General features: G+C 51.2%; 1 protein-coding gene across 1 annotated transcript in view; it reads right to left on the bottom strand.

Moving 5' to 3' along the window:
• smad7 (SMAD family member 7) overlaps positions 1-23,709 on the bottom strand; it is a 59,064-nt gene that overhangs the window by 16,309 nt on the left and 19,046 nt on the right. Inside the window, exon 3 of the mRNA XM_046305563.1 lies at positions 21,839-21,910. Within this exon, the coding sequence (XP_046161519.1) occupies positions 21,839-21,910 (72 nt within the window). The remainder of the gene's footprint in view (positions 1-21,838; positions 21,911-23,709) is intronic.

Below are 23,709 nucleotides of genomic sequence, written 5' to 3'. Positions count from 1 at the left end.
GGACTGTGGTTATATCCCAGCTGTCTCTCTCTCCCTGGACTGTGGTTATATCCCAGCTGTCTCTCTCCCTGGACTGTGGTTATATCCCAGCTGTCTCTCTCTCTCCCTGGACTGTGGTTATATCCCAGCTGTCTCTCTCTCTGGACTGTGGTTATATCCCAGCTGTCTCTCTCTCTGGACTGTGGTTATATCCCAGCTGTCTCTCTCTCTGGACTGTGGTTATATCCCAGCTGTCTCTCTCTCCCTGGACTGTGGTTATATCCCAGCTGTCTCTCTCCCTGGACTGTGGTTATATCCCAGCTGTCTCTCTCTCTGGACTGTGGTTATATCCCAGCTGTCTCTCTCCCTGGACTGTGGTTATATCCCAGCTGTCTCTCTCTCTCCCTGGACTGTGGTTATATCCCAGCTGTCTCTCTCTCTGGACTGTGGTTATATCCCAGCTGTCTCTCTCTCTGGACTGTGGTTATATCCCAGCTGTCTCTCTCTCTGGACTGTGGTTATATCCCAGCTGTCTCTCTCTCTCTCTCTCTCCCTGGACTGTGGTTATATCCCAGCTGTCTCTCTCCCTGGACTGTGGTTATATCCCAGCTGTCTCTCTCTCTGGACTGTGGTTATATCCCAGCTGTCTCTCTCCCTGGACTGTGGTTATATCCCAGCTGTCTCTCTCTCTGGACTGTGGTTATATCCCAGCTGTCTCTCTCCCTGGACTGTCTCTCTCTCTGGACTGTGGTTATATCCCAGCTGTCTCTCTCTCCCTGGACTGTGGTTATATCCCAGCTGTCTCTCTCTCTCCCTGGACTGTGGTTATATCCCAGCTGTCTCTCTCTCTCCCTGGACTGTGGTTATATCCCAGCTGTCTCTCTCTCTCCCTGGACTGTGGTTATATCCCAGCTGTCTCTCTCTCTCCCTGGACTGTGGTTATATCCCAGCTGTCTCTCTCTCCCTGGACTGTGGTTATATCCCAGCTGTCTCTCTCTCTGGACTGTGGTTATATCCCAGCTGGTTATATCCCAGCTCTCTCCCTGGACTGTGGTTATATCCCAGCTGTCTCTCTCTCCCTGGACTGTGGTTATATCCCAGCTGTCTGGACTGTGGTTATATCCAGCTGTCTCTCTCCCTCTCTCTCTCTCCCTGGACTGTGGTTATATCCCAGCTGTCTCTCTCTCTGGACTGTGGTTATATCCCAGCTGTCTCTCTCCCTGGACTGTGGTTATATCCCAGCTGTCTCTCTCTCCCTGGACTGTGGTTATATCCCAGCTGTCTCTCTCCCTGGACTGTGGTTATATCCCAGCTGTCTCTCTCCCTGGACTGTGGTTATATCCCAGCTGTCTCTCTCCCTGGACTGTGGTTATATCCCAGCTGTCTCTCTCTCTGGACTGTGGTTATATCCCAGCTGTCTCTCTCTGGACTCTGTATATCCCAGCTCTCTCTGGACTGTGGTTATATCCCAGCTGTCTCTCTCTCCCTGGACTGTGGTTATATCCCAGCTGTCTCTCTCTCTGGACTGTGGTTATATCCCAGCTGTCTCTCTCTCTGGACTGTGGTTATATCCCAGCTGTCTCTCTCTCTCTGGACTGTGGTTATATCCCAGCTGTCTCTCTCTCCCTGGACTGTGGTTATATCCCAGCTGTCTCTCTCTCTCCCTGGACTGTGGTTATATCCCAGCTGTCTCTCTCTGGACTGTCTCTCTCCCTGGACTGTGGTTATATCCCAGCTGTCTCTCTCTCTCCCTGGACTGTGGTTATATCCCAGCTGTCTCTCTCTCTCCCTGGACTGTGGTTATATCCCAGCTGTCTCTCTCTCTCCCTGGACTGTGGTTATATCCCAGCTGTCTCTCTCTCTGGACTGTGGTTATATCCCAGCTGTCTCTCTCCCTGGACTGTGGTTATATCCCAGCTGTCTCTCTCTCTCCCTGGACTGTGGTTATATCCCAGCTGTCTCTCTCTCTCCCTGGACTGTGGTTATATCCCAGCTGTCTCTCTCTCTGGACTGTGGTTATATCCCAGCTGTCTCTCTCTCCCTGGACTGTGGTTATATCCCAGCTGTCTCTCTCTCCCTGGACTGTGGTTATATCCCAGCTGTCTCTCTCTCTCCCTGGACTGTGGTTATATCCCAGCTGTCTCTCTCTCTCTGGACTGTGGTTATATCCCAGCTGTCTCTCTCTCCCTGGACTGTGGTTATATCCCAGCTGTCTCTCTCTCTCCCTGGACTGTGGTTATATCCCAGCTGTCTCTCTCTCTCCCTGGACTGTGGTTATATCCCAGCTGTCTCTCTCTCTGGACTGTGGTTATATCCCAGCTGTCTCTCTCTCCCTGGACTGTGGTTATATCCCAGCTGTCTCTCTCTCCCTGGACTGTGGTTATATCCCAGCTGTCTCTCTCCCTGGACTGTGGTTATATCCCAGCTGTCTCTCTCTCTGGACTGTGGTTATATCCCAGCTGTCTCTCTCCCTGGACTGTGGTTATATCCCAGCTGTCTCTCTCTCTCTGGACTGTGGTTATATCCCAGCTGTCTCTCTCTCTCTGGACTGTGGTTATATCCCAGCTGTCTCTCTCTCTGGACTGTGGTTATATCCCAGCTGTCTCTCTCTCCCTGGACTGTGGTTATATCCCAGCGGTCTCTCTCTCTGGACTGTGGTTATATCCCAGCGGTCTCTCTCTCTGGACTGTGGTTATATCCCAGCTGTCTCTCTCTCCCTGGACTGTGGTTATATCCCAGCTGTCTCTCTCTCCCTGGACTGTGGTTATATCCCAGCGGTCTCTCTCTCTGGACTGTGGTTATATCCCAGCTGTCTCTCTCCCTGGACTGTGGTTATATCCCAGCTGTCTCCCTCTCTCTGGACTGTGGTTATATCCCAGCTGTCTCTCTCTCTCTGGACTGTGGTTATATCCCAGCTGTCTCTCTCTCTGGACTGTGGTTATATCCCAGCTGTCTCTCTCTCTGGACTGTGGTTATATCCCAGCTGTCTCTCTCTCTGGACTGTGGTTATATCCCAGCTGTCTCTCTCTCTGGACTGTGGTTATATCCCAGCTGTCTCTCTCTCTGGACTGTGGTTATATCCCAGCTGTCTCTCTCCCTGGACTGTGGTTATATCCCAGCTGTCTCTCTCCCTGGACTGTGGTTATATCCCAGCTGTCTCTCTCTCCCTGGACTGTGGTTATATCCCAGTGTTTCCAATATGTAGACTATTTCTACTGTCTTTGTCTGTCAGACGTTGTGACACGGTGGCTGAAGTGTCTTCTATATGTCTGCACAGCCAGGGCCAGAGGCACACACACACACATGCACGCACGCACGCACGCACGCACGCACGCACGCACGCACGCACGCACGCACACACACACACACACACACACACACACACACACACACACACACACACACACACACACACAGGGAGGGAGGCAGACAGGGCCTGCCGTCAGCGTGACTGGACCAGAGACAGGCAGATGAATTACAGCCCTTAGCTCTGAACCCCGGCCGCCGCAGCCATCCTCCTTCCAGCCCCTGGGGCAGACTCTGCTCTGCCTCTCTCTGCTCTGCCTCTCTCTGCTCTGGGCCTGGGTGGGACATTCCAAGCCCAGCCAACACCAGAGCACTGTTTCCACTTACTCTCCCTCCCTCCCTCTTTTTCTCTCTCTCTCTCTCCGTCTGTGTGCATGTTGTTTGTGTGGCCTGGTGTTATTTCAAACAGGGTTGGTCTGAGGGATACAGAGTGGAACAGAGAGGGAGCACGTTACCCCCCCCCCCTCCTCTACTCCTCCACTCCCTTCTAACAAAAATAAACCCTGTCCTCAGAAAGACACAAAGCCAGAGTCCCAAATGCACCTTATTCCCTATATAGTGCCCTATGGGTCCTGGCCCAAAAGTAGTGCACTATATAGGGTATAGGATGCCATTTGGGGCATAGACAAATACTGTGTTATGGTCGGCAATAAGACCTCCACCACACTGTTCCTCAACACGGGGGGCTCACTAACTTCCTGCACTTCCTGTTCACCCACGACTGTGCTGCTTCTCACGACTCCTCAACTGAATCATCGAGTTTGCCGATGACACGACCGTGGTACGTCTGATCAACATCACGGACGAGACGGCCGAGAGGGAGAAGGTTAGAGCCCTGACACGACCGTGGTACGTCTGATCACCATCACGGACGAGACGGCAGAGAGGGAGAAGGTTAGAGCCCTGACACGACCGTGGTACGTCTGATCACCATCACGGACGAGACGGCCGAGAGGGAGAAGGTTAGAGCCCTGACACGACCGTGGTACGTCTGATCACCATCACGGACGAGACGGCCGAGAGGGAGAAGGTTAGAGCCCTGACACGACCGTGGTACGTCTGATCACCATCACGGACGAGACGGCCGAGAGGGAGAAGGTTAGAGCCCTGACACGACCGTGGTACGTCTGATCACCATCACGGACGAGACGGCCGAGAGGGAGAAGGTTAGAGCCCTGACACGACCGTGGTACGTCTGATCACCATCACGGACGAGACGGCCGAGAGGGAGAAGGTTAGAGCCCTGACACGACCGTGGTACGTCTGATCACCATCACGGACGAGACGGCCGAGAGGGAGAAGGTTAGAGCCCTGACACGACCGTGGTACGTCTGATCACCATCACGGACGAGACGGCCGAGAGGGAGAAGGTTAGAGCCCTGACACGACCGTGGTACGTCTGATCACCATCACGGACGAGACGGCCGAGAGGGAGAAGGTTAGAGCCCTGACACGACCGTGGTACGTCTGATCACCATCACGGACGAGACGGCCGAGAGGGAGAAGGTTAGAGCCCTGACACGACCGTGGTACGTCTGATCACCTTCAAGGACGAGACGGCCGAGAGGGAGAAGGTCAGAGCCCTGGTGGAGTGGTGTCAGGAAAACAACCTGCCTCTTAACAAAACCCATTTACAGCACCCGGTGTTAAAGGAAGACCAAGAAAGGAAGACCATCATTAAGGACCTCAGCCCCCTGCTACCATCAAGGAGGAGACAGTACAGGTGCATCGAAGCCGGGACAGAGAGACTCTAAACAGCTTCTCCAAGCCATCAGACTGTGGAACAGTCGTCACTAGCCAGCTACCTGCCCAGTACACTGCCCGGCACCTTGACACTAACGCCTCATGTATATAGAGACATTGAACACGGGTCACTACATATAATGTTTACAGGGCCTTCAGAAAGGATTCTCCTCTTGACATATTCCACCTTGTTGTGTTACAGCCTGAGTTCAAACGGGATTAAATACGTTTGTTTTTAGTACCCATCTACACACACTGCCTCACAATGACAACGTGAAAACATGTTTTTAGACATTTTTGTAGATGTAAGTGGTACTCAGTAATGTGTTGTATTGGATTTGCCCCAAACATAACACTTTGTATTCAGGACAAATAGTGAATTGCTTTGCCACATGTTCTGCAGTATTACTTTAGTGCCTTGTTGCAAACAGGATGCATGTTTTGGAATATGTTTATTGTGTACAAGCTTCCTTCTGTTCACTGTCATTTAGGGTAATACTGTGGAGTAACTACAACGTTGTTGATCCATCCTCAGTTTTCTCCTATCACAGACATTAAACTCCTCTGTAACCATTGTGAAATCCCTGAGCGGTTTCCTTCCTCTCTGGCAACTGAGTTAGGAAGGATGTCCGTATCTTTTGTAGTGACTGGGTGTATTGATACACCACCCAAAGTGTCATTAATAATGTCACAGTGCTCACAGGAAAATACAATGTCTGTTTGATTACTTTTTAAAATGTTATTTGTGTATAGGTATTGTATTTTCTAGACATGTTATTTGTGTATAGGTATTGTATTTTCTAGACATGTTATTTGTATATAGGTATTGTATTTTCTAGACATGTTATTTGTGTATAGGTATTGTATTTTCTAGACATGTTATTTGTGTATAGGTATTTATTTTTTGTTATTTGTATATAGGTATTGTATTTTCTAGACATGTTATTTGTGTATAGGTATTGTATTTTCTAGACATGTTATTTGTGTATAGGTATTGTATTTTCTAGACATGTTATTTGTATATAGGTATTGTATTTTCTAGACATGTTATTTGTGTATAGGTATTGTATTTTCTAGACATGTTATTTGTGTATAGGTATTGTATTTTCTAGACATGTTATTTGTGTATAGGTATTGTATTTTCTAGACATGTTATTTGTGTATAGGTATTGTATTTTCTAGACATGTTATTTGTGTATAGGTATTGTATTTTCTAGACATGTTATTTGTGTATAGGTATTGTATTTTCTAGACATTCTGCTGTTTGGGGCAGTAATATATGCATTTTCACTGCACCTGCTATAACACCTTTAAATCTTGGGCCTCCTGAGTGGCGCAGTGGTCTAAGACACTGCATCTCAGTGCAAGAGGCGTCACTGCAGTACCTGCATCACATCCAGCCGTGATTGGGAGTCTCATACTCCGAGATGTGCACAACTGGCCCGGGTTTGGCCGGGGTAGGCCGTCATTTGTGAGAAAGAGAGGGGACTAGAGGGAGAGAGAGGGGGGGACTGGAGGGAGAGAGGGGGATTGGAGGGAGAGAGAGAGTGGACTGGAGGGAGAGAGAGAGGAGGGACTGGAGGGAGAGAGGGGATTGGAGGGAGAGAGGGGGATTGGAGGGAGAGAGAGAGTGGACTGGAGTGAGAGAGGGGGATTGGAGGAGAGAGAGAGTGGACTGGAGGGAGAGAGAGAGGGGGACTGGAGGGAGAGAGGGGGATTGGAGGAGAGAGAGAGAGTGGACTGGAGGGAGAGAGAGAGGGGGACTGGAGGGAGAGAGGGGGATTGGAGGGAGAGAGAGAGGGGGACTGGAGGGAGAGAGGGGATTGGAGGGAGAGAGAGAGGGGGTTGGAGGGAGAGAGAGGGGGACTGGAGGGAGAGAGGGGGATTGGAGGGAGAGAGAGGGGGGGACTGGAGGGAGAGGGGGACTGGAGGGAGAGAGAGAGGGGACTGGAGGGAGAGAGAGAGGGGACTGGAGGGAGAGAGAGAGGGGGACTGGAGAGAGAGAGGGGGATTGGAGGGAGAGAGAGAGGGGATTGGAGGGAGAGAGAGGGGGACTGGAGGGAGAGAGAGAGGGGGACTGGAGGGAGAGAGAGAGAGAGAGAGGGGGACTGGAGAGAGAGAGGGGGATTGGAGGGAGAGAGAGAGGGGATTGGAGGGAGAGAGGGGGGACTGGAGGGAGAGAGAGGGGGACTGGAGGAGAGAGAGAGGGGGACTGGAGGGAGAGAGAGAGGGAGAGGGGGGGGGACTGGAGACAGCGAGAAGAGCAGTCTGGAAAAGTTAATGATTACTAGTGTCTGACTCCACACTCCGGATCGTTACTATTCCTGAATGTCACAGAATGATTTTTTTCGCTCACTGTTTAACCTTCAAATGTGAGTTCACACTATCAACATTAAATACAGAGGAGACACCAGGGACTAAGTTCTTATGGATCCCGACTTCGTCCCAAATAGCACCTTCCTGTTAGAAAGTCAGAAAGGTTACTATGGGTGTCTATCTTATCTAAGAGGGCTTTATAGGCATGGGAATCACATGTTTAAATTGCCAAAGCTAGACAATAAACAAGGGAAATAAATGAACAGAAATTAACAGTAAGCATTAAACTCACAATTAAAAAATAATAATAATATAGACATTTCAAATGTTATATTTTTAGATGTGGTGGTGGTGGTGGTGGGGGGGATAAACACTCCAGCCTTCCCGACCGCTCGGAGCTGTCCGCATGGTCTTAAAGCCCACGGAAAGTTGCACTATGTACAGTCTCTCTCTCTCTTTATCGGAGCAGACAGAGACGGTCACATAATGGTTCTTGTCTTCATCAGACACAGGGGGAGGGAGAGAGAGAGGAAAGGAGGGAGGGAGGAAGGCAGGCAGTCAGTCTCAACACCCTACTCAGGCTATTCCAAGGGTCAGAGGTCATGACAAGACATTCCTTTTGCTCTCTCTATTCTCTTCTATTTCGCTGCCTGACCCCTTCTGTCTCTGTCAGTCTGTTCCTCTGTCTGTTGGACTACTGAGAGCCGCCTTTAATGAAAGGAAAGGCGACATATGTTGTCTTAAATCTTGAAAACTATTTGGTACTTTCTTTATAAAAAAATCGATAAAAGCCGATAACAGCAGTTACCTTTTAGTTCTTATAAGGACAAAGCTTTGGGGATGAAATGTATATCTCCTAAACGACACCAGTGACCAACTATTCTGGCTATAGGATACATCCCCTACAGCCTAGTAGACTAATGACATGAGAACTTCCAATAACCCTCCCTTGTTAAAAGAAGGCCATTTGGTGAACGTTTGAGTCACGTCAGTACAGTCACTGGAAGTTATGGCCTCGCCAGCTGGCCGACTGACTGACTGACATTATTACACAACTTAATAATAATCATTCAGACTTGAAAGAATACGGATCTCACACTCACAGGCCAGAAGACTGGCCAAACACACACACTCTGTGGAAGCTCTGTCTTTGTGCCCAGGGTGGCCGTGGTGGGTTGAGCAGAGCAGAGAGTTAGTACCTTTCTATAAATGTTGTATTTTTCCTGGGGCATCAGCCTCTCTATCTGACAGCACAGTTTCAAGAGGCATTCTCTCCCAAGCAATTAGCCAAGGTAAACTCAAGCCAGTCTAAACACAACAGGGGAGGAGAGGAGGACTGGGACTGGCCTGGGAGAGAGGGAGAGAAAGGGGCTGAGGAGGAGAGGAGGACTGGGAATGAGCGAGAGAGAGAGAAAGGGGCTGAGGAGGAGAGGAGGACTGGGACTGGCCTGGGAGAGAGGGAGAGAAAGGGGCTGGGGAGGAGAGGAGGACTGGGAATGAGCGAGAGAGAGAGAGAGAGAGAGAGAGAGAGAGAGAGAGAGAGAGAGAGAGAGAGAGAGAGAGAGAGAGAGAGAGAGAGAGAGAGAGAGACAGACAGAGAGAGAGAGACAGACAGACAGAGAGAGAGATAGAGAGAGCGAGAGCGAGAGACAGAGAGAGACTACTATCTTTGTAGTGACTGTGTGTATTGACACACCAACCAAAGTGTAATTAATAACTTCACCATGCTCAAAGAGATATTCAATGCCTGCTTGTTATTACCATTCAAGCCAGTGATGGTATAGCGGGTGGACTGGCAGCCATTACGAGTTTACCTATAGGAGCAATGCAGGAAGTAAAAGTAGGAAGTGTAGCCATCATTACAATAAATACATTCCACTGCATGAGCCACATCAGTTAACATCATCTGAATGAACATTCTACGTTACCATGGAAATGATAGCATCACAATACCAGGCAGCCATGATGTGGTAAAGAGGCCAATGGAACGGAGACCGTGGGGGGATAGAAGGAGACCGTGGGGGGATAGAAGGAGGATGCTGGATTGGTTAACTATCAACCAGTCTGATCTAACAACGTGGATATTAGTCCAATCCGTCATGATTGATGTGTTGTAACAGGCCCACAATGTGGTTACTGAAGTCTGATTTGGATATATTTCTCTGTTTTCTCTGCATAACATTTAGAAGAACATTTTCAGGTTTAGAAGAAGTGACTGCTGTTTGTATAGCCTGGTTAGCACAGCTAGCATACAGACATTGGTGGTGGTAGTCGAAGTCGTTTATGGCCTGACATCCATACAAGCATTATGCTCACATTTTTACCACAACATAGAGTGAAATACACCCAAATAATAGCCTAAATGTAGCCTAAATCTGCTTTCTCCCACAGCATCTTTCCATGTTCCATTGACCTCGTTACCGTATCTATAGCGAGTGTGTCGATGCTGTAGCCGCTGCAACACAGGCAGAACAACCAGCAGCATTGTTCTAAATCCAGGATGTCAGGGATCTCCGTGGGAACCAACTCGGCAACCGACGCTAGGCTGCTCTGCTGCGGCAACGACCATAGTACTGACGGCCTGTAGGCAACCAGTCAGGCCAGTTGGGAGCTAAAAAACGAGTTGTTGTTGTTTTAAAAGCAGAAGTGATTATTACATATTATCTGTGGTACATGTTTGTGGTTTAGGCTTAGGGCAGACCTATGAGTTCCCTTGAGACACATCCTAGAGACATGGGCATAGGGCTGAGGACTGTCACATTTGACTGAGATGACAGAAACATCACATTACAGGGAGTTTCAGGCAGGCAAGGGTTCTGGTCTCCCTACCCAGACCTCTAGCTGTAACCAATCAACTTCACCAACTGAATGGTCAGGCTGGTTATGATTGGACATAGCAGTAGGAAGAGCGTTGTACCTGCCTCTCTCTCTCTCCACCTGTCTCTCTCTCCACCTCTCTCTCTCTCTCTCCACCTGTCTCTCTCTCTCCACCTGTCTCTCTCTCTCTCCACCTGTCTCTCTCTCCACCTGTCTCTCTCTCTCCACCTGTCTCTCTCTCTCTCTACCTCTCTCTCCACCTGTCTCTCTCTCTCCCAACTCTCTCTCTATCTTTCCACCTGTATCTCTCTCTCCACATGTATCTCTCTCCACCTGTCTCTCTCTCTTTCCACCTGTCTCTCTCTCTCTCTCCACCTGTCTCTCTCTCTCTCTCTCCCTCTCCACCTGTCTCTCTTTCTCTCTCTCCACCTGTCTCTCTTTCTCTCTCTCCACCTCCCTCTCTCCACCTGTCTCTCTCTCTCTCTCTCTCCACCTGTCTCTCTCTCTCCACCTCCCTCTCTCCACCTGTCTCTCTCTCTCTTTCCACCTGTCTCTCTTTCTCGCTCTCTCCACCTGTCTCTCTTTCTTTCTCTCCACTCTCTCTCTCTCTCTCTCTCTCTCTCTCTCTCTCTCTCTCTCCACCCGTATGTCTCTCTCTCTCTCTCTCTCTCTCTCTCTCACCCGTATCTCCACCCGTATGTCTCTCTCTCTCTCTCTCTCTCCACCTGTCTCTCTCTCTCCACCTCCCTCTCTCCACCTGTCTCTCTCTCTCTTTCCACCTGTCTCTCTTTCTCGCTCTCTCCACCTGTCTCTCTCTTTCTTTCTCTCCACCTCTCTCTCTCTCTCTCTCTCTCTCTCTCTCTCTCTCTCTCTCTCTCTCTCTCCACCCGTATGTCTCTCTCTCTCTCTCTCTCTCCACCCGTATGTCTCTCTCTCTCTTTCCACCTGTCTCTCTTTCTCGCTCTCTCCACCTGTCTCTCTTTCTTTCTCTCTCCACCTGTCTCTCTCTTTCTTTCTCTCCACCTCTCTCTCTCTCTCTCTCTCTCTCTCTCTCTCTCTCTCTCTCTCTCTCTCTCTCTCTCCACCCGTATGTCTCTCTCTCTCTCTCTCTCTCCACCCGTATGTCTCTCTCTCTCTTTCCACCAGGATGTCTCTCTCTCTCTCCACCCGTATGTCTCTCTCTCTCTCTCCACCCGTATGTCTCTCTCTCTCTCTCTCCACCCGTATGTCTCTCTCTCTCTCTCCACCCGTATGTCTCTCTCTCTCTCCACCCGTATGTCTCTCTCTCTGTGGCAGTGGTGAAAAAACACACCAGGGAAAAGGAATGTTCCCCTCTCTTTTGATTATCTTCATACAATGAACCAGCTTCATAACCCTGGCAGGCAGGGCCCAGCCCAACTCTCTCTCTGAACCCTACACAGCTTCATAACCCTGGCAGGCAGGGCCCAGCCCAACTCTCTCTCTGAACCCTACACAGCTTCATAACCCTGGCAGGCAGGGCCCAGCCCAACCCTACACAGCTTCTCTCTGAACCCTACACAGCTTCATAACCCTGGCAGGCAGGGCCCAGCCCAACTCTCTCTCTGAACCCTACACAGCTTCATAACCCTGGCAGGCAGGGCCCAGCCCAACTCTCTCTCTGAACCCTACACAGCTTCATAACCCTGGCAGGCAGGGCCCAGCCCAACTCTCTCTCTGAACCCTACACAGCTTCATAACAGTGGCAGGCAGGGCCCAGCCCAACTCTCTCTCTGAACCCTACACAGCTTCATAACAGTGGCAGGCAGGGCCAAGCCCAACTCTCTCTCTCTCTCTCTCTGAACCCTACACAGCTTCATAACCCTGGCAGGACGGCAGGGCCCACCCTGAGCCCTCACTGCAGTCTACCATACATATCCAAAGGTAAAACTCTGAGGTAAAAGTTCAATTCAAGGGTGTCTCTCTCTCAAGTCAAGGATCTCTAAACTGTGATGAACTGGTAGTTCAGTTCAGCCTAACTGTCTCACTCTTTCTACTGACTAACTTTCTTCAATGTTTGCTTTCTGTTCTGAGGAGGCCATTGTCGTCACCCTCCCTGTTCATTGCCTTTTCCTCAAACACTGGGTCATTTCTGTCTTTCCTCCTCTGACAGGACTGTAGACTGTCTTTCCTCCTCTGACAGGACTGTGGACTGTCTTTCCTCCTCTGACAGGACTGTAGACTGTCTTTCCTCCTCTGACAGGACTGTAGACTGTCTTTCCTCCTTTGACAGGACTGTAGACTGTCTTTCCTCCTCTGACAGGACTGTAGACTGTCTTTCCTCCTCTGACAGGACTGTAGACTGTCTTTCCTCCTCTGACAGGACTGTAGACTGTCTTTCCTCCTTTGACAGGACTGTAGACTGTCTTTCCTCCTCTGACAGGACTGTAGACTGTCTTTCCTCCTCTGACAGGACTGTAGACTGTCTTTCCTCCTCTGACAGGACTGTAGACTGTTTTTCCTCCTCTGATAGGATTGTAGACAGTGGCAGCTTAGCTAGAATTATTATTTTTTAATATATGACCAGGGAAGTTGACTGAGAACTCATTCTCATTTACAGCAACGACCTGGGGAATAGTTACAGGGGAGAGGAAGGAGGATGAATGAGCCAATTGGAAGCTGGGGATGATTATGTGACCATGATGGTATGAGGGCCAGATTGGGAATTTATCCAGGACACCAGGGTTAACATCCCTACTCTTATGATAAGTGGCATGGGAGCTTTAGTGACCAGAGAGTAATATAATAATGACCTAGCTGACACAACCCAGAGAGAGACTGAGAATGTGGCATGGGGTGTTCAACTAAGAGGAGAGGCGTACGCTGTAAGACTAAAACATTGAAGGTAAAGACAGAAAGAGAAAAGGTACAGACTGAGTAGTGTTTTTAATAGTGTAGTACCACAGTAGAAAGTACTAACATAGTACCAAGAGGCTACTACAGGCTACTTGATAGTAGGAAGAAGACATACCATGAAGACGCTACCAGAGAACCACCTAGTCTACACCTTACGTTAAGTAGCCAGCAACTGAACTAGGCTAGCTGTACTGAGCAGGTTCAGGGTGGCTGGCTGGGTCAGCTAGCTAACATTTCAATAATACACTCCAACTTAAATTTAACCTGCTGAGGAGAGAAAGTTAGGCTTGCGCCTGTGTGACAGTAGGCCGCCAGCCAGTGTGTGTGTGTGTCTGTGTGTGAGCCAGCCAGCCAGCCAGTGTCTGTGTGTGTGTGTGTGTGTGTGTGTGTGTGTGTGTGTGTGTGTGTGTGTGTGTGTGTGTGTGTGTGTGTGTGTGTGTGTGTGTGTGTGTGTGTGTGTGTGTGTGTGTGTGTGTGTGTGTGTGTGTGTGTGTGTGTGTGTGTGTGTGTGTGTGTGTGTGTACGTGTCTGTGTGTGTGTGTACGTGTCTGTGTGTGTGAGCAAGCCAGCCAGCGAGCCAGTCAGTCAGCAAGCCAGCCAGCCAGCCAGCGAGTCAGGGAGCCAGCCAGTCAGCCAACCAGCGAGTCAGCCAGCCAACCAGTCAGCGAGTCAGGGAGCCAGCCAGTCAGTCAGCCAGCGAGTCAGTGACCCAGTCATCCAGCCAGTCAGCCAGCGAGGCAGCGAGTTAGGGAGCCATCAGGGAGCCAGCCAGTGAGTCAGGGAGCCAGCCAACCAACCAGTCAGCGAGTCAGTGAGCCAGTCAGCCAGCCAGTCAGCGAGTCAGGGAGTCAGGGAGCCATCAGGGAGCCAGCCAGTGAGTCAGGGAGCCAGCCAACCAACCAGCCAGCGAGTCAGTGAGCCAGTCAGCCAGCCAGTCAGCGAGTCAGGGAGTCAGGGAGCCATCAGGGAGCCAGCCAGTGAGTCAGGGAGCCAGCCAACCAACCAGTCAGCGAGTCAGGGAGCCAGCCAGCCAACCAGTCAGGGAGCCAGCCAGTGAGTCAGCCAGTCAGCCAACCAGCGAGTCAGGGAGCCAGCCAGCCAACCAGTCAGCGAGTCAGGGAGCCAGCCTGTCAGTCAGACAGCGAGTCACGGAGCCAGTCAGCCAGCGAGACAGTGAGCCAGCCAGTGAGTCAGGGAGCCAGCCAGCAAGTCAGTCAGCGAGTCAGCCAGCCAGCGAGTCAGGGAGCCAGCCAGCCAGCGAGTCAGGGAGCCAGCCAGTCAGTCAGCCAGCCAGTCAGCCAGCGAGTCAGGGAGACAGCCAGCCAGCAAGTCAGGGAGCCAGCCAGCGAGTCAGGGAGCCAGCCAGCGAGTCAGGGAGCCAGCCAGCCAGCGAGTCAGGGAGCCAGCCAGCGAGTCAGGGAGACCGCCAGCCAGCGAGTCAGGGAGCCAGCCAGCCAGCGAGTCAGGGAGACAGCCAGCGAGTCAGGGAGCCAGCCAGCGAGTCAGGGAGCCAGCCAGCCAGCGAGTCAGGGAGACAGCCAGCCAGCGAGTCAGGGAGCCAGCCAGCCAGCGAGTCAGGGAGCCAGCCAGCCAGTGAGTCAGGGAGCCAGCCAGCGAGTCAGGGAGCCAGCCAGCCAGCCAGCGAGTCAGGGAGCCAGCCAGCCAGCAAGTCAGGGAGCCAGCCAGCGAGTCAGGGAGACAGCCAGCCAGCGAGTCAGGGAGCCAGCCAGCGAGTCAGCCAGCGAGTCAGGGAGCCAGCCAGCCAGCGAGTCAGGGAGACAGCCAGCGAGTCAGGGAGACAGCCAGCCAGCGAGTCTGGGAGACAGCCAGCCAGCAAGTCAGGGAGCCAGCCAGCGAGTCAGGGAGACAGCCAGCCAGCGAGTCAGGGAGACAGCCAGCCAGCAAGTCAGGGAGCCAGCCAGCGAGTCAGGTAGACAGCCAGCCAGCGAGTCAGGGAGCCAGCCAGCCAACCAGTCAGGAGCCAGCCAGCCAGCGAGTCAGGGAGCCAGCCAGCCAGCCAGCGAGTCAGGGAGCCAGCCAGTCAGCCAGCGAGCCAGCCAGCCAACCAGTCAGGGAGCCAGCCAGCCAGCGAGTCAGGGAGCCAGTCAGCCAGCGAGTCAGGGAGCCAGCCAGCGAGTCAGGGAGACAGCCAGCCAGCGAGTCAGGGAGCCAGCCAGCGAGTCAGGGAGCCAGCCAGCCAGCGAGTCAGGGAGCCAGCCAGCGAGTCAGGGAGACAGCCAGCCAGCGAGTCTGGGAGACAGCCAGCCAGCGAGTCAGGGAGCCAGCCAGCGAGTCAGGGAGACAGCCAGCCAGCGAGTCAGGGAGACAGCCAGCCAGCAAGTCAGGGAGCCAGCCAGCGAGTCAGGGAGACAGCCAGCCAGCGAGTCAGGGAGCCAGCCAGCCAACCAGTCAGGGAGCCAGCCAGCCAGCGAGTCAGGGAGCCAGCCAGCCAGCGAGTCAGGGAGCCAGCCAGTCAGCCAGCGAGTCAGGGAGCCAGCCAGCCAGCCAACCAGTCAGGGAGCCAGCCAGCCAGCGAGTCAGGGAGCCAGTCAGCCAGCGAGTCAGGGAGCCAGTCAGCCAGCGAGTCAGCCAGTCCCTGTGTGGGTCATTCTATACCATCGTCTGAGGGCCTGTCACACGCAGTGTACCTGTCAGCTCAGCACCACCACAGCAGAGCAGTGAGCCAAAGGGATCCTGTTACTCACTCCTAGCCGGCACCAACCAACCAGGCATATGCCACCTCCAGCTTTGAACCCAACCCCCACCACTACTCGCACGCACAGGGACTCAGATACAAAACCTAATCCCGCTCTGACCCTAGCGCCCCCACCCCAGACTCAAGCGTGAGACACAAAAGATACCTTTCCACCTCACCAGCCCCACGGCCTCTACCCCAGCCCCACAGCCTCTACCCCAGTCCCACAGCCTCTACCCCAGCCCCACAGCCTCTACCCCAGTCCCACAGCCTCTACCCCAGCCCCACAGCCTCTAACCCAGCCCCACAGCTCCTACCCCAGTCCCACAGCCTCTACCCCAGCCCCACAGCCTCTAACCCAGCCCCACAGCTCCTACCCCAGCCCCACAGCCTCTAACCCAGCCCCATAGCTCCTACACCAGCCCCACAGCCTCTACCCCAGCCCCACAGCCTCAGCCCCCAGCTCCCCCACAGCCCCACAGCCACCCCAGCCCCACAGCCTCTACCCCAGCCACACAGTCTCTACCCCTGCCCCACCGCCTCTACCTCAGCCCCACAGCTCCTACCCCAGCCCCACAGCCACTACCCCAGCCCCACAGCTCCTACCCCAGCTCCACAGCCTCTACCCCAGCCACACAGCCTCTACCCCTGCCCCACAGCTCCTACCCCAGCCCCACAGCCTCTACCCCAGCCCCACAGCCTCTACCCCAGCCACACAGCTCCAGCCCTGGCGCAAACCCTGATGCCTAAACCCCAGCTCCAGTCCTGGCTCAAACCCTGAGGTCTCCAGTCCTGGCTCAAACCCTGAGGTCTCCAGTCCTGGCTCAAACCCTGAGGTCTCCAGTCCTGGCTCAAACCCTGAGGCCTCCAGTCCTGGCTCAGCCCCACAGCCTCTACCCCAGCCCCACAGCCTCTACCCCAGCCACACAGCTCCAGCCCTGGCGCAAACCCTGATGCCCAAACCCCAGCTCCAGCACTGGCTCAAACCCTGAGGCCTAAATCTCGTCCCCAGCCATTGTCTTTAGCTCTAGATCCAGTCCTGGCCAACAGTCTAAGCCGATCAGGCCATCTCGTCCCTCTGCTCCACTACACATGCAGCTAGTGTAGGCAGCCTAGTTTGCATTTGTGACCAACCCTGCTTTCCAGGACAACAGAAGGCCAAGGATGGGGCCGGGGACAGGGGCGAGGACGAGCCTCTCACCAGATTATAATCCTATCCAGAGCAGACCAGTTACAGTAACGAGAGTGTCTTCCTCCCACCAGATAATCCAGACCAAAGCACTAGTCTGTCTCAACATATAATCTTGACCAAAGACCATGATCAGATCACAGGGAGAGAGAGAGAGAGAGAGAGAGAGAGAGAGAGAGAGAGAGAGAGAGAGAGAGAGAGAGAGAGAGAGACAGAGAGAGAGAGAGACAGAGAGAGAGACAGAGAGTCAGGGAGACAGCCAGCCAGCGAGTCAGGGAGCCAGCCAGCCAGTTTGTTCCAATGGTGGAACAAACTCCCTCACGACGCCAGGACTGCGGAGTCAATCACCACCTTCCGGAGACACCTGAAACCCCACCTCTTTAAGGAATACCTAGGATAGGATAAGTAATCCTTCTCACCCCCCCCTTTAAGATTTAGATGCACTGTTGTAAAGTGACTGTTCTACTGGATGTCATAAGGTGAATGCACCAATTTGTAAGTCGCTCTGGATAAGAGCGTCTGCTAAATGACTTAAATGTAAATGTAAAGAGAGAGACAGAGAGAGAGACAGAGAGAGAGACAGAGAGAGAGAGAGAGAGAGAGAGAGAGAGAGAGACAGGGAGAGAGAGAGACAGAGAGAGAGACAGAGAGAAGAGAGAGACAGAGAGAGAGATAAACAGAGAGACAGAGAGAGAGAGAAACAGAGAGACAGAGAGAGAAACAGAGAGACGGAGAGAGACAGAGAGACAGAGAGAGACAGAGACAGAGTTTTGGGGATGTTAATTTCTGCTCTAGTCCTCCTTGTATTGATTGTTTCAATTATTTCATGTAGTGCATGTGTTTATAGCAGCTGTACCCTCCTCCCTATCTTCTGTAAATATGTCTGGGGAGCAACATAAAACAGGGCAGAGTGAGTGAATTAAAAGGTCAACATGGAGCCTCCTGGGGAGGCCATATTTCTTTTGTGAGAGCCCCGGAGGGTGTACAGTTTTCTTCCCATGCCAGAGAAATCAAGTCCTTGGCTCCAGGCACCCGGGCCCTTCCCTCCGTCCCTCCCTCCCTCCCCTCACTAAGCACTATTCACCAGGGCTGGCCGTCTTGTATTGGTACAGCCAGGAAGGAAAACAGGGGGGGGGGTGTATGCCAGAGGGAGGAGAAGAAGAGGAGGGAGGGAGAAAGAGCGGGGTAGCTAGTTAGACTTCATTCCCAGTTTACACTGGGGTTCTAAAATGTGTTTAGTTAATGCTGCAGGACTTCAGACACTGAGGAGTCAGGCAGGAGGCTGAGGCTTGAGTCAGGCAGGAGGCTGAGGCTGGAGTAAGGAAGGAGGCTGAGGCTGGAGTAAGGCAGGAGGCTGAGGCTGGAGTAAGGCAGGAGGCCGAGGATGGAGTAAGGCAGGAGGCCGAGGATGGAGTCAGGCAGGAGGCTGAGGCTTGAGTCAGGCAGGAGGCTGGAGTAATGCAGGAGGCCGAGGATGGAGTCAGGCAGACGGGCTGCGTTGGATTAATGCCTGATGCCTGCAGTCTTTAGGTTGAGCACTGCTGGCTCCTGAATGGTGGATTTTCAATCCCACATACAAAAGAACAAACAAACAGAATGAGAGGATAGGAAGACACCTATCAGCCACTTCACTAATTCTGAAACAACTGATCTCTCCATCCTGCCTGATACACACTGTGACCACAGGCTAAAACCTCCATGCACTCCTCAATGAAAAACCCTCTGTTTATACACCCAGACAGCCTATCTCAGTCCCCAATCTAAAAACACTCTATCTGAAAAACCCTTTAAATTCTCTGTAATGAGAGAGAGAGAGAGAGAGAGAGAGAGAGAGAGAGAGAGAGAGAGAGAGAGAGAGACAGAGAGAGAGAGAGAGAGAGAGAGAGACAGAGAGAGAGACAGAGAGAGAGAGAGAGAGAGAGAGAGAGAGAGACAGAGAGAGAGAGAGAGAGAGAGAGAGAGAGAGAGAGAGAGAGAGAGAGAGAGAGAGAGAGAGAGAGAGAGAGAGAGAGAGAGAGAGAGAGAGAGAGAGAGAGAGAGAGAGAGAGAGAGACAGAGAGAGACAGAGAGAGACAGAGAGAGAGAGACAGACAGAGACAGATAGAGAGAGAGACAGAGAGAGAGAGAGAGAGAGAGAGAGAGAGACAGACAGAGAGACAGAGAGAGAGAGAGACAGAGAGAGAGAGAGAGAGAGAGAGAGAGAGAGAGAGAGAGAGAGAGAGAGAGAGAGAGAGAGAGAGAGAGAGAGAGAGAGAGAGAGAGAGAGAGAGACAGAGACAGAGAGAGACAGAGAGAGAGAGAGACAGAGAGAGACAGAGAGAGAGAGAGAGAGGGAGAGAGAGACAGACAGAGAGACAGAGAGAGAGAGAGAGAGAGAGAGAGAGAGAGTGAGGGGGAGAGAGAGAATGAGAGAGGGGGAGAGAGAGAGAGAGGGGGAGAGAGAGAGAGAGAGAGAGAGAGAGAGAGAGAGAGAGAGAGAGAGAGAGAGAGAGAGAGAGAGAGAGAGAGAGAGAGAGAGAGCACCCGGCCTCACCCTACTAGAATCCGAAGTCAATTGTCTGCTGTTTGCTGATGATCTGGTGCTTCTGTCACCAACCAAGGAGGGCCTACAGCAGCACCTAGATTTTATGCACAGGTTCGGTCAGACCTGGGCCCTGACAGACCTGCGACCTGACAGACCTGGGCCCTGACAGTAAGACCAAAATAATGGTGTTCCAAAAAAGGTCCAGTCACCAGTACCAGCACGATCACAGCAGCAAGATTTGTGACCTGTTGCCACAAGAAAAGGGCAACCAGTGAAGAACAAACACCATTGTAAATACAACCCATATTTATGCTTATTTATTTTCCCTTATGTACTTTAACAATTTGTACATTGTTACAACACTGTATATATATATATATATATATATATATATATATATATATATATATATATATATATATATATATATATATATATAATATGACATTTGTAATGTCTTTATTGTTTTAAAATTTCTGTATGTGTAATGTTTACTGTTAATTTATATTGTTTATTTCACTTTTGTATATTACCAACCATCTAACAGACAACCTTTACCAACCATCTAACAGACAGCCTTTACCAACCATCTAACAGACAGCCTTTACCAACCATCTAACAGCCTTTACCAACCATCTAACAGCCTTTACCAACCATCTAACAGACAGCCTTTACCAACCATCTAACAGACAACCATCGAACAGACAGCCTTTACCAACCATCTAACAGACAACCTTTACCAACCATCTAACAGACAGCCTTTACCAACCATCTAACAGACAACCTTTACCAACCATCTAACAGACAACCTTTACCAACCATCTAACAGACAACCTTTACCAACCATCTAACAGACAGCCTTTACCAACCATCTAACAGACAACCTTTACCAACCATCTAACAGACAACCTTTACCAATCATCTAACAGCCTTTACCAACCATCACCAACCATCAAACAGACAACCTTTACCAACCATCACCAACCATCAAACAGACAACCTTTACCAACCATCAAACAGACAACCTTTACCAACCATCTAACAGACAACCTTTACCAACCATCTAACAGACAGCCTTTACCAACCATCTAACAGACAACCTTTACCAACCATCTAACAGACAACCTTTACCAACCATCTAACAGACAGCCTTTACCAACCATCTAACAGACAGCCTTTACCAACCATCTAACAGACAACCTTTACCAACCATCTAACAGACAGCCTTTACCAACCATCTAACAGACAGCCTTTACCAACCATCTAACAGACAACCTTTACCAACCATCTAACATACAACCTTTACCAACCATCTAACAGACAACCTTTACCAACCATCTAACAGACAGCCTTTACCAACCATCTAACAGACAGCCTTTACCAACCATCTAACAGACAACCTTTACCAACCATCTAACAGACAACCTTTACCAACCATCTAACAGACAACCTTTACCAACCATCTAACAGACAGCCTTTACCAACCATCTAACAGACAACCTTTACCAACCATCTAACAGACAGCCTTTACCAACCATCTAACAGCCTTTACCAACCATCTAACAGACAGCCTTTACCAACCATCTAACAGACAGCCTTTACCAACCATCTAACAGACAACCATCTAACAGACAGCCTTTACCAACCATCTAACAGCCTTTACCAACCATCTAACAGACAACCTTTGTTTGTGTTCATGTTCCCTTGGAGGGTACAGTAATGACAGGGCTTCATCCAGCTTTAGATGGCTTGGCCCATTGTCATCCACTGATGACATGATTACCGCCTCACAAGAAACACGTGGAAACGACTTAGCTCAGATCCTCATCCAAGGCAAAACCACGAAAAGCGCAAACACACACACACACATACACACACAAACTAGCCGGTGCTCCCTGAAGCAAACAAAGTTTTCTGTTTGGATTTCATCAAACAGAACAGATAGGAAACAGAAGGAGAGGAGAGGGGGAGGAATTCATGTGGACCTCTAGGAACACGCCTTCCTTCCTTTATTACAGCTAAGAGGGGAAGAAGAGGCCAGAGATCATGACAGAGGGAGGGTGGGGGCCCCTCCAGCTAGCCAGAGCATCATGACACAGGGAGGGTGGGGGCCCCTCCAGCTAGCCAGAGCATCATGACACAGGGAGGGTGGGGGCCCCTCCAGCTAGCCAGAGCATCATGACAGAGGGAGGGTGGGGGCCCCTCCAGCTAGCCAGAGCATCATGACAGAGGGAGGGTGGGGGCCCCTCCAGCTAGACAGAGCATCATGACAGAGGGAGGGTGGGGGCCCCTCCAGCTAGACAGAGCATCATGACAGAGGGAGGGTGGGAGACAGAAAGTGAGAGCAACAGAAAGAGTGAGAGAGATAAATTAAAACCATGGCCTTGCGTCTTACCTGAGAGCCCCACAGGGGCCGAGTAGTTAGTTCCTCCAGTCTCTGTGGATGAAGGCCCCGAGTCTGGAGAATCTGAACAGAAAGATGGAGGGAGTGTGAGAGAAGAGGAGAGAGACAGAGGTAAAATACAGTGTGTTAGAATGAGAGACCAACCACAGTTTGAGCAGAGAGTAGCTGTGAGAGCTGTCAATCACACAGGCTAAATGAAGACCCACTGGACCACTCTAGTCTGGGAGTCTTTCAGTCAGTTCAAGCCAGGAGCACTAACCTCACAGATCCACAGACACTACTGCTAACTCACTACCTACACTATATTTACAGCAGTATGTGGACACCCCTTCAAATAAGTGGATTCGGCTATTTCAGCCACACCAATTGCTGACAGGTGTGTAAAATCGAGCACACTGCCATGCAATCTCCATAGACAAACAATGCCAGTAGAATGGCCTTACTGGGCCAACACTTAGTTCCAGGGAACGGAAATCGCAACGCTTTGTGGGAACAGTTTGGGGAAGGCCTTTTCCTGTTTCAGCATGAGAATGCCCCCCCGTGCACAAAGCGAGGTCCATACAGAAATGGTTTGTCGAGATCGGTGTGGAAGGACTTGACTGGCCTGCACAGAGCCCTGACCTCAACCCCATCGAACACCTGGGATGAATTGGAACTCCGACTGTGAGCCAGGCCTAATTGACCCAACATCAGTGCCCGACCTCACTAATGCTCTTGTGGCTGAATGGAAGCAAGTCCCCACAGCAATGTTCCAACATCTAGTGGAAAGCCTTCCCAGAAGAGTGGAGGCTGTTATAGCAGCAAAGTGGGGACCAACTCCATATTAATGTCTATGATTTTGGAATGAGATGTTTGACGAGCAGGTGTCCACATACTTTTGGCCATGTAGTGTATCACACTGCTCGTCTTTCTGGTGAAATAACATAAAATATACCATACCACCAGGAAGAGACAGAAGTATAGCCACACATCACGTCTTAACAGCCCAGAGAGTACGACTAGTCCTGAGAACTGAAGGGGAAGGCCTCCAACACAAACCACGACTAATCCCATAATCCTCAGCAGTCTCTCCTCAGAGAGACAACTAGAGCGGCCATTTTGGTGGATGGAGAGAGAGAGGTAGAGAGAGTTGCTGGCTGACAGCAGGACCTGGCAGGTCTCAACACACCACATAAAACACCCAGCAGTGCCCCTGCTCTGCTACTTCTCCCAGTCCCAACCCCGGAAAACCAACCAACCCTTCCAACACAATCACGTTTTACTTCTTTCTCTTCTCTCCAAATGTCTCAGAGGCCCAGAATAAATACATGGCTGGCTTGGAGGGAAAAGAGGCTTTGCCCTAAAAAACATGTCTGACTCCATTGTATCCTAACACTACTTTACATATCAGAGCCTGGTTCCGTCCCAAAACGGCACCCTATTCCCTATAAATAGACTACCTTCGACCGGAGCCCTATGGGACTCCCTATAGGCCCTGGTCAAAACTAGTGCACTACATAGTGTGTCATGTGGGAGACAGAGAGTGTATCAGAGCTAGTCTCTAATAGGAATATACAGGTTAGCAGGATGCACTCCATCAACCCCAAAACAATGAGTGAGACAGGAAATAGCCCCAGCCTTGAAAACTGTGTACAGTAAATTTTCTTAATGGCATACTAGCCGACAGAGGAAAATCTCTCTCCCCGGTCTCCGTTGGTCTCCCCCTGTCCCTGCTGAGATGAATCCCCCTGTCCCTGCTGAGATGAATCCCCCTGTCCCTGCTGAGATGAATCCCCCTGTCCCTGCTGAGATGAATCCCCTGTCCCTGCTGAGATGAATCCCCCTGTCCCTGCTGAGATGAATCCCCCTGTCCCTGCTGAGAT

This window comes from Oncorhynchus gorbuscha, linkage group LG16, assembly GCF_021184085.1.
Source record: "Oncorhynchus gorbuscha isolate QuinsamMale2020 ecotype Even-year linkage group LG16, OgorEven_v1.0, whole genome shotgun sequence".
In the NCBI taxonomy this organism is placed as follows: domain Eukaryota; kingdom Metazoa; phylum Chordata; class Actinopteri; order Salmoniformes; family Salmonidae; genus Oncorhynchus; species Oncorhynchus gorbuscha.
Note: the sequence above shows the minus strand (reverse complement) of the source record. Positions and strands in the feature narration are given on the sequence as shown.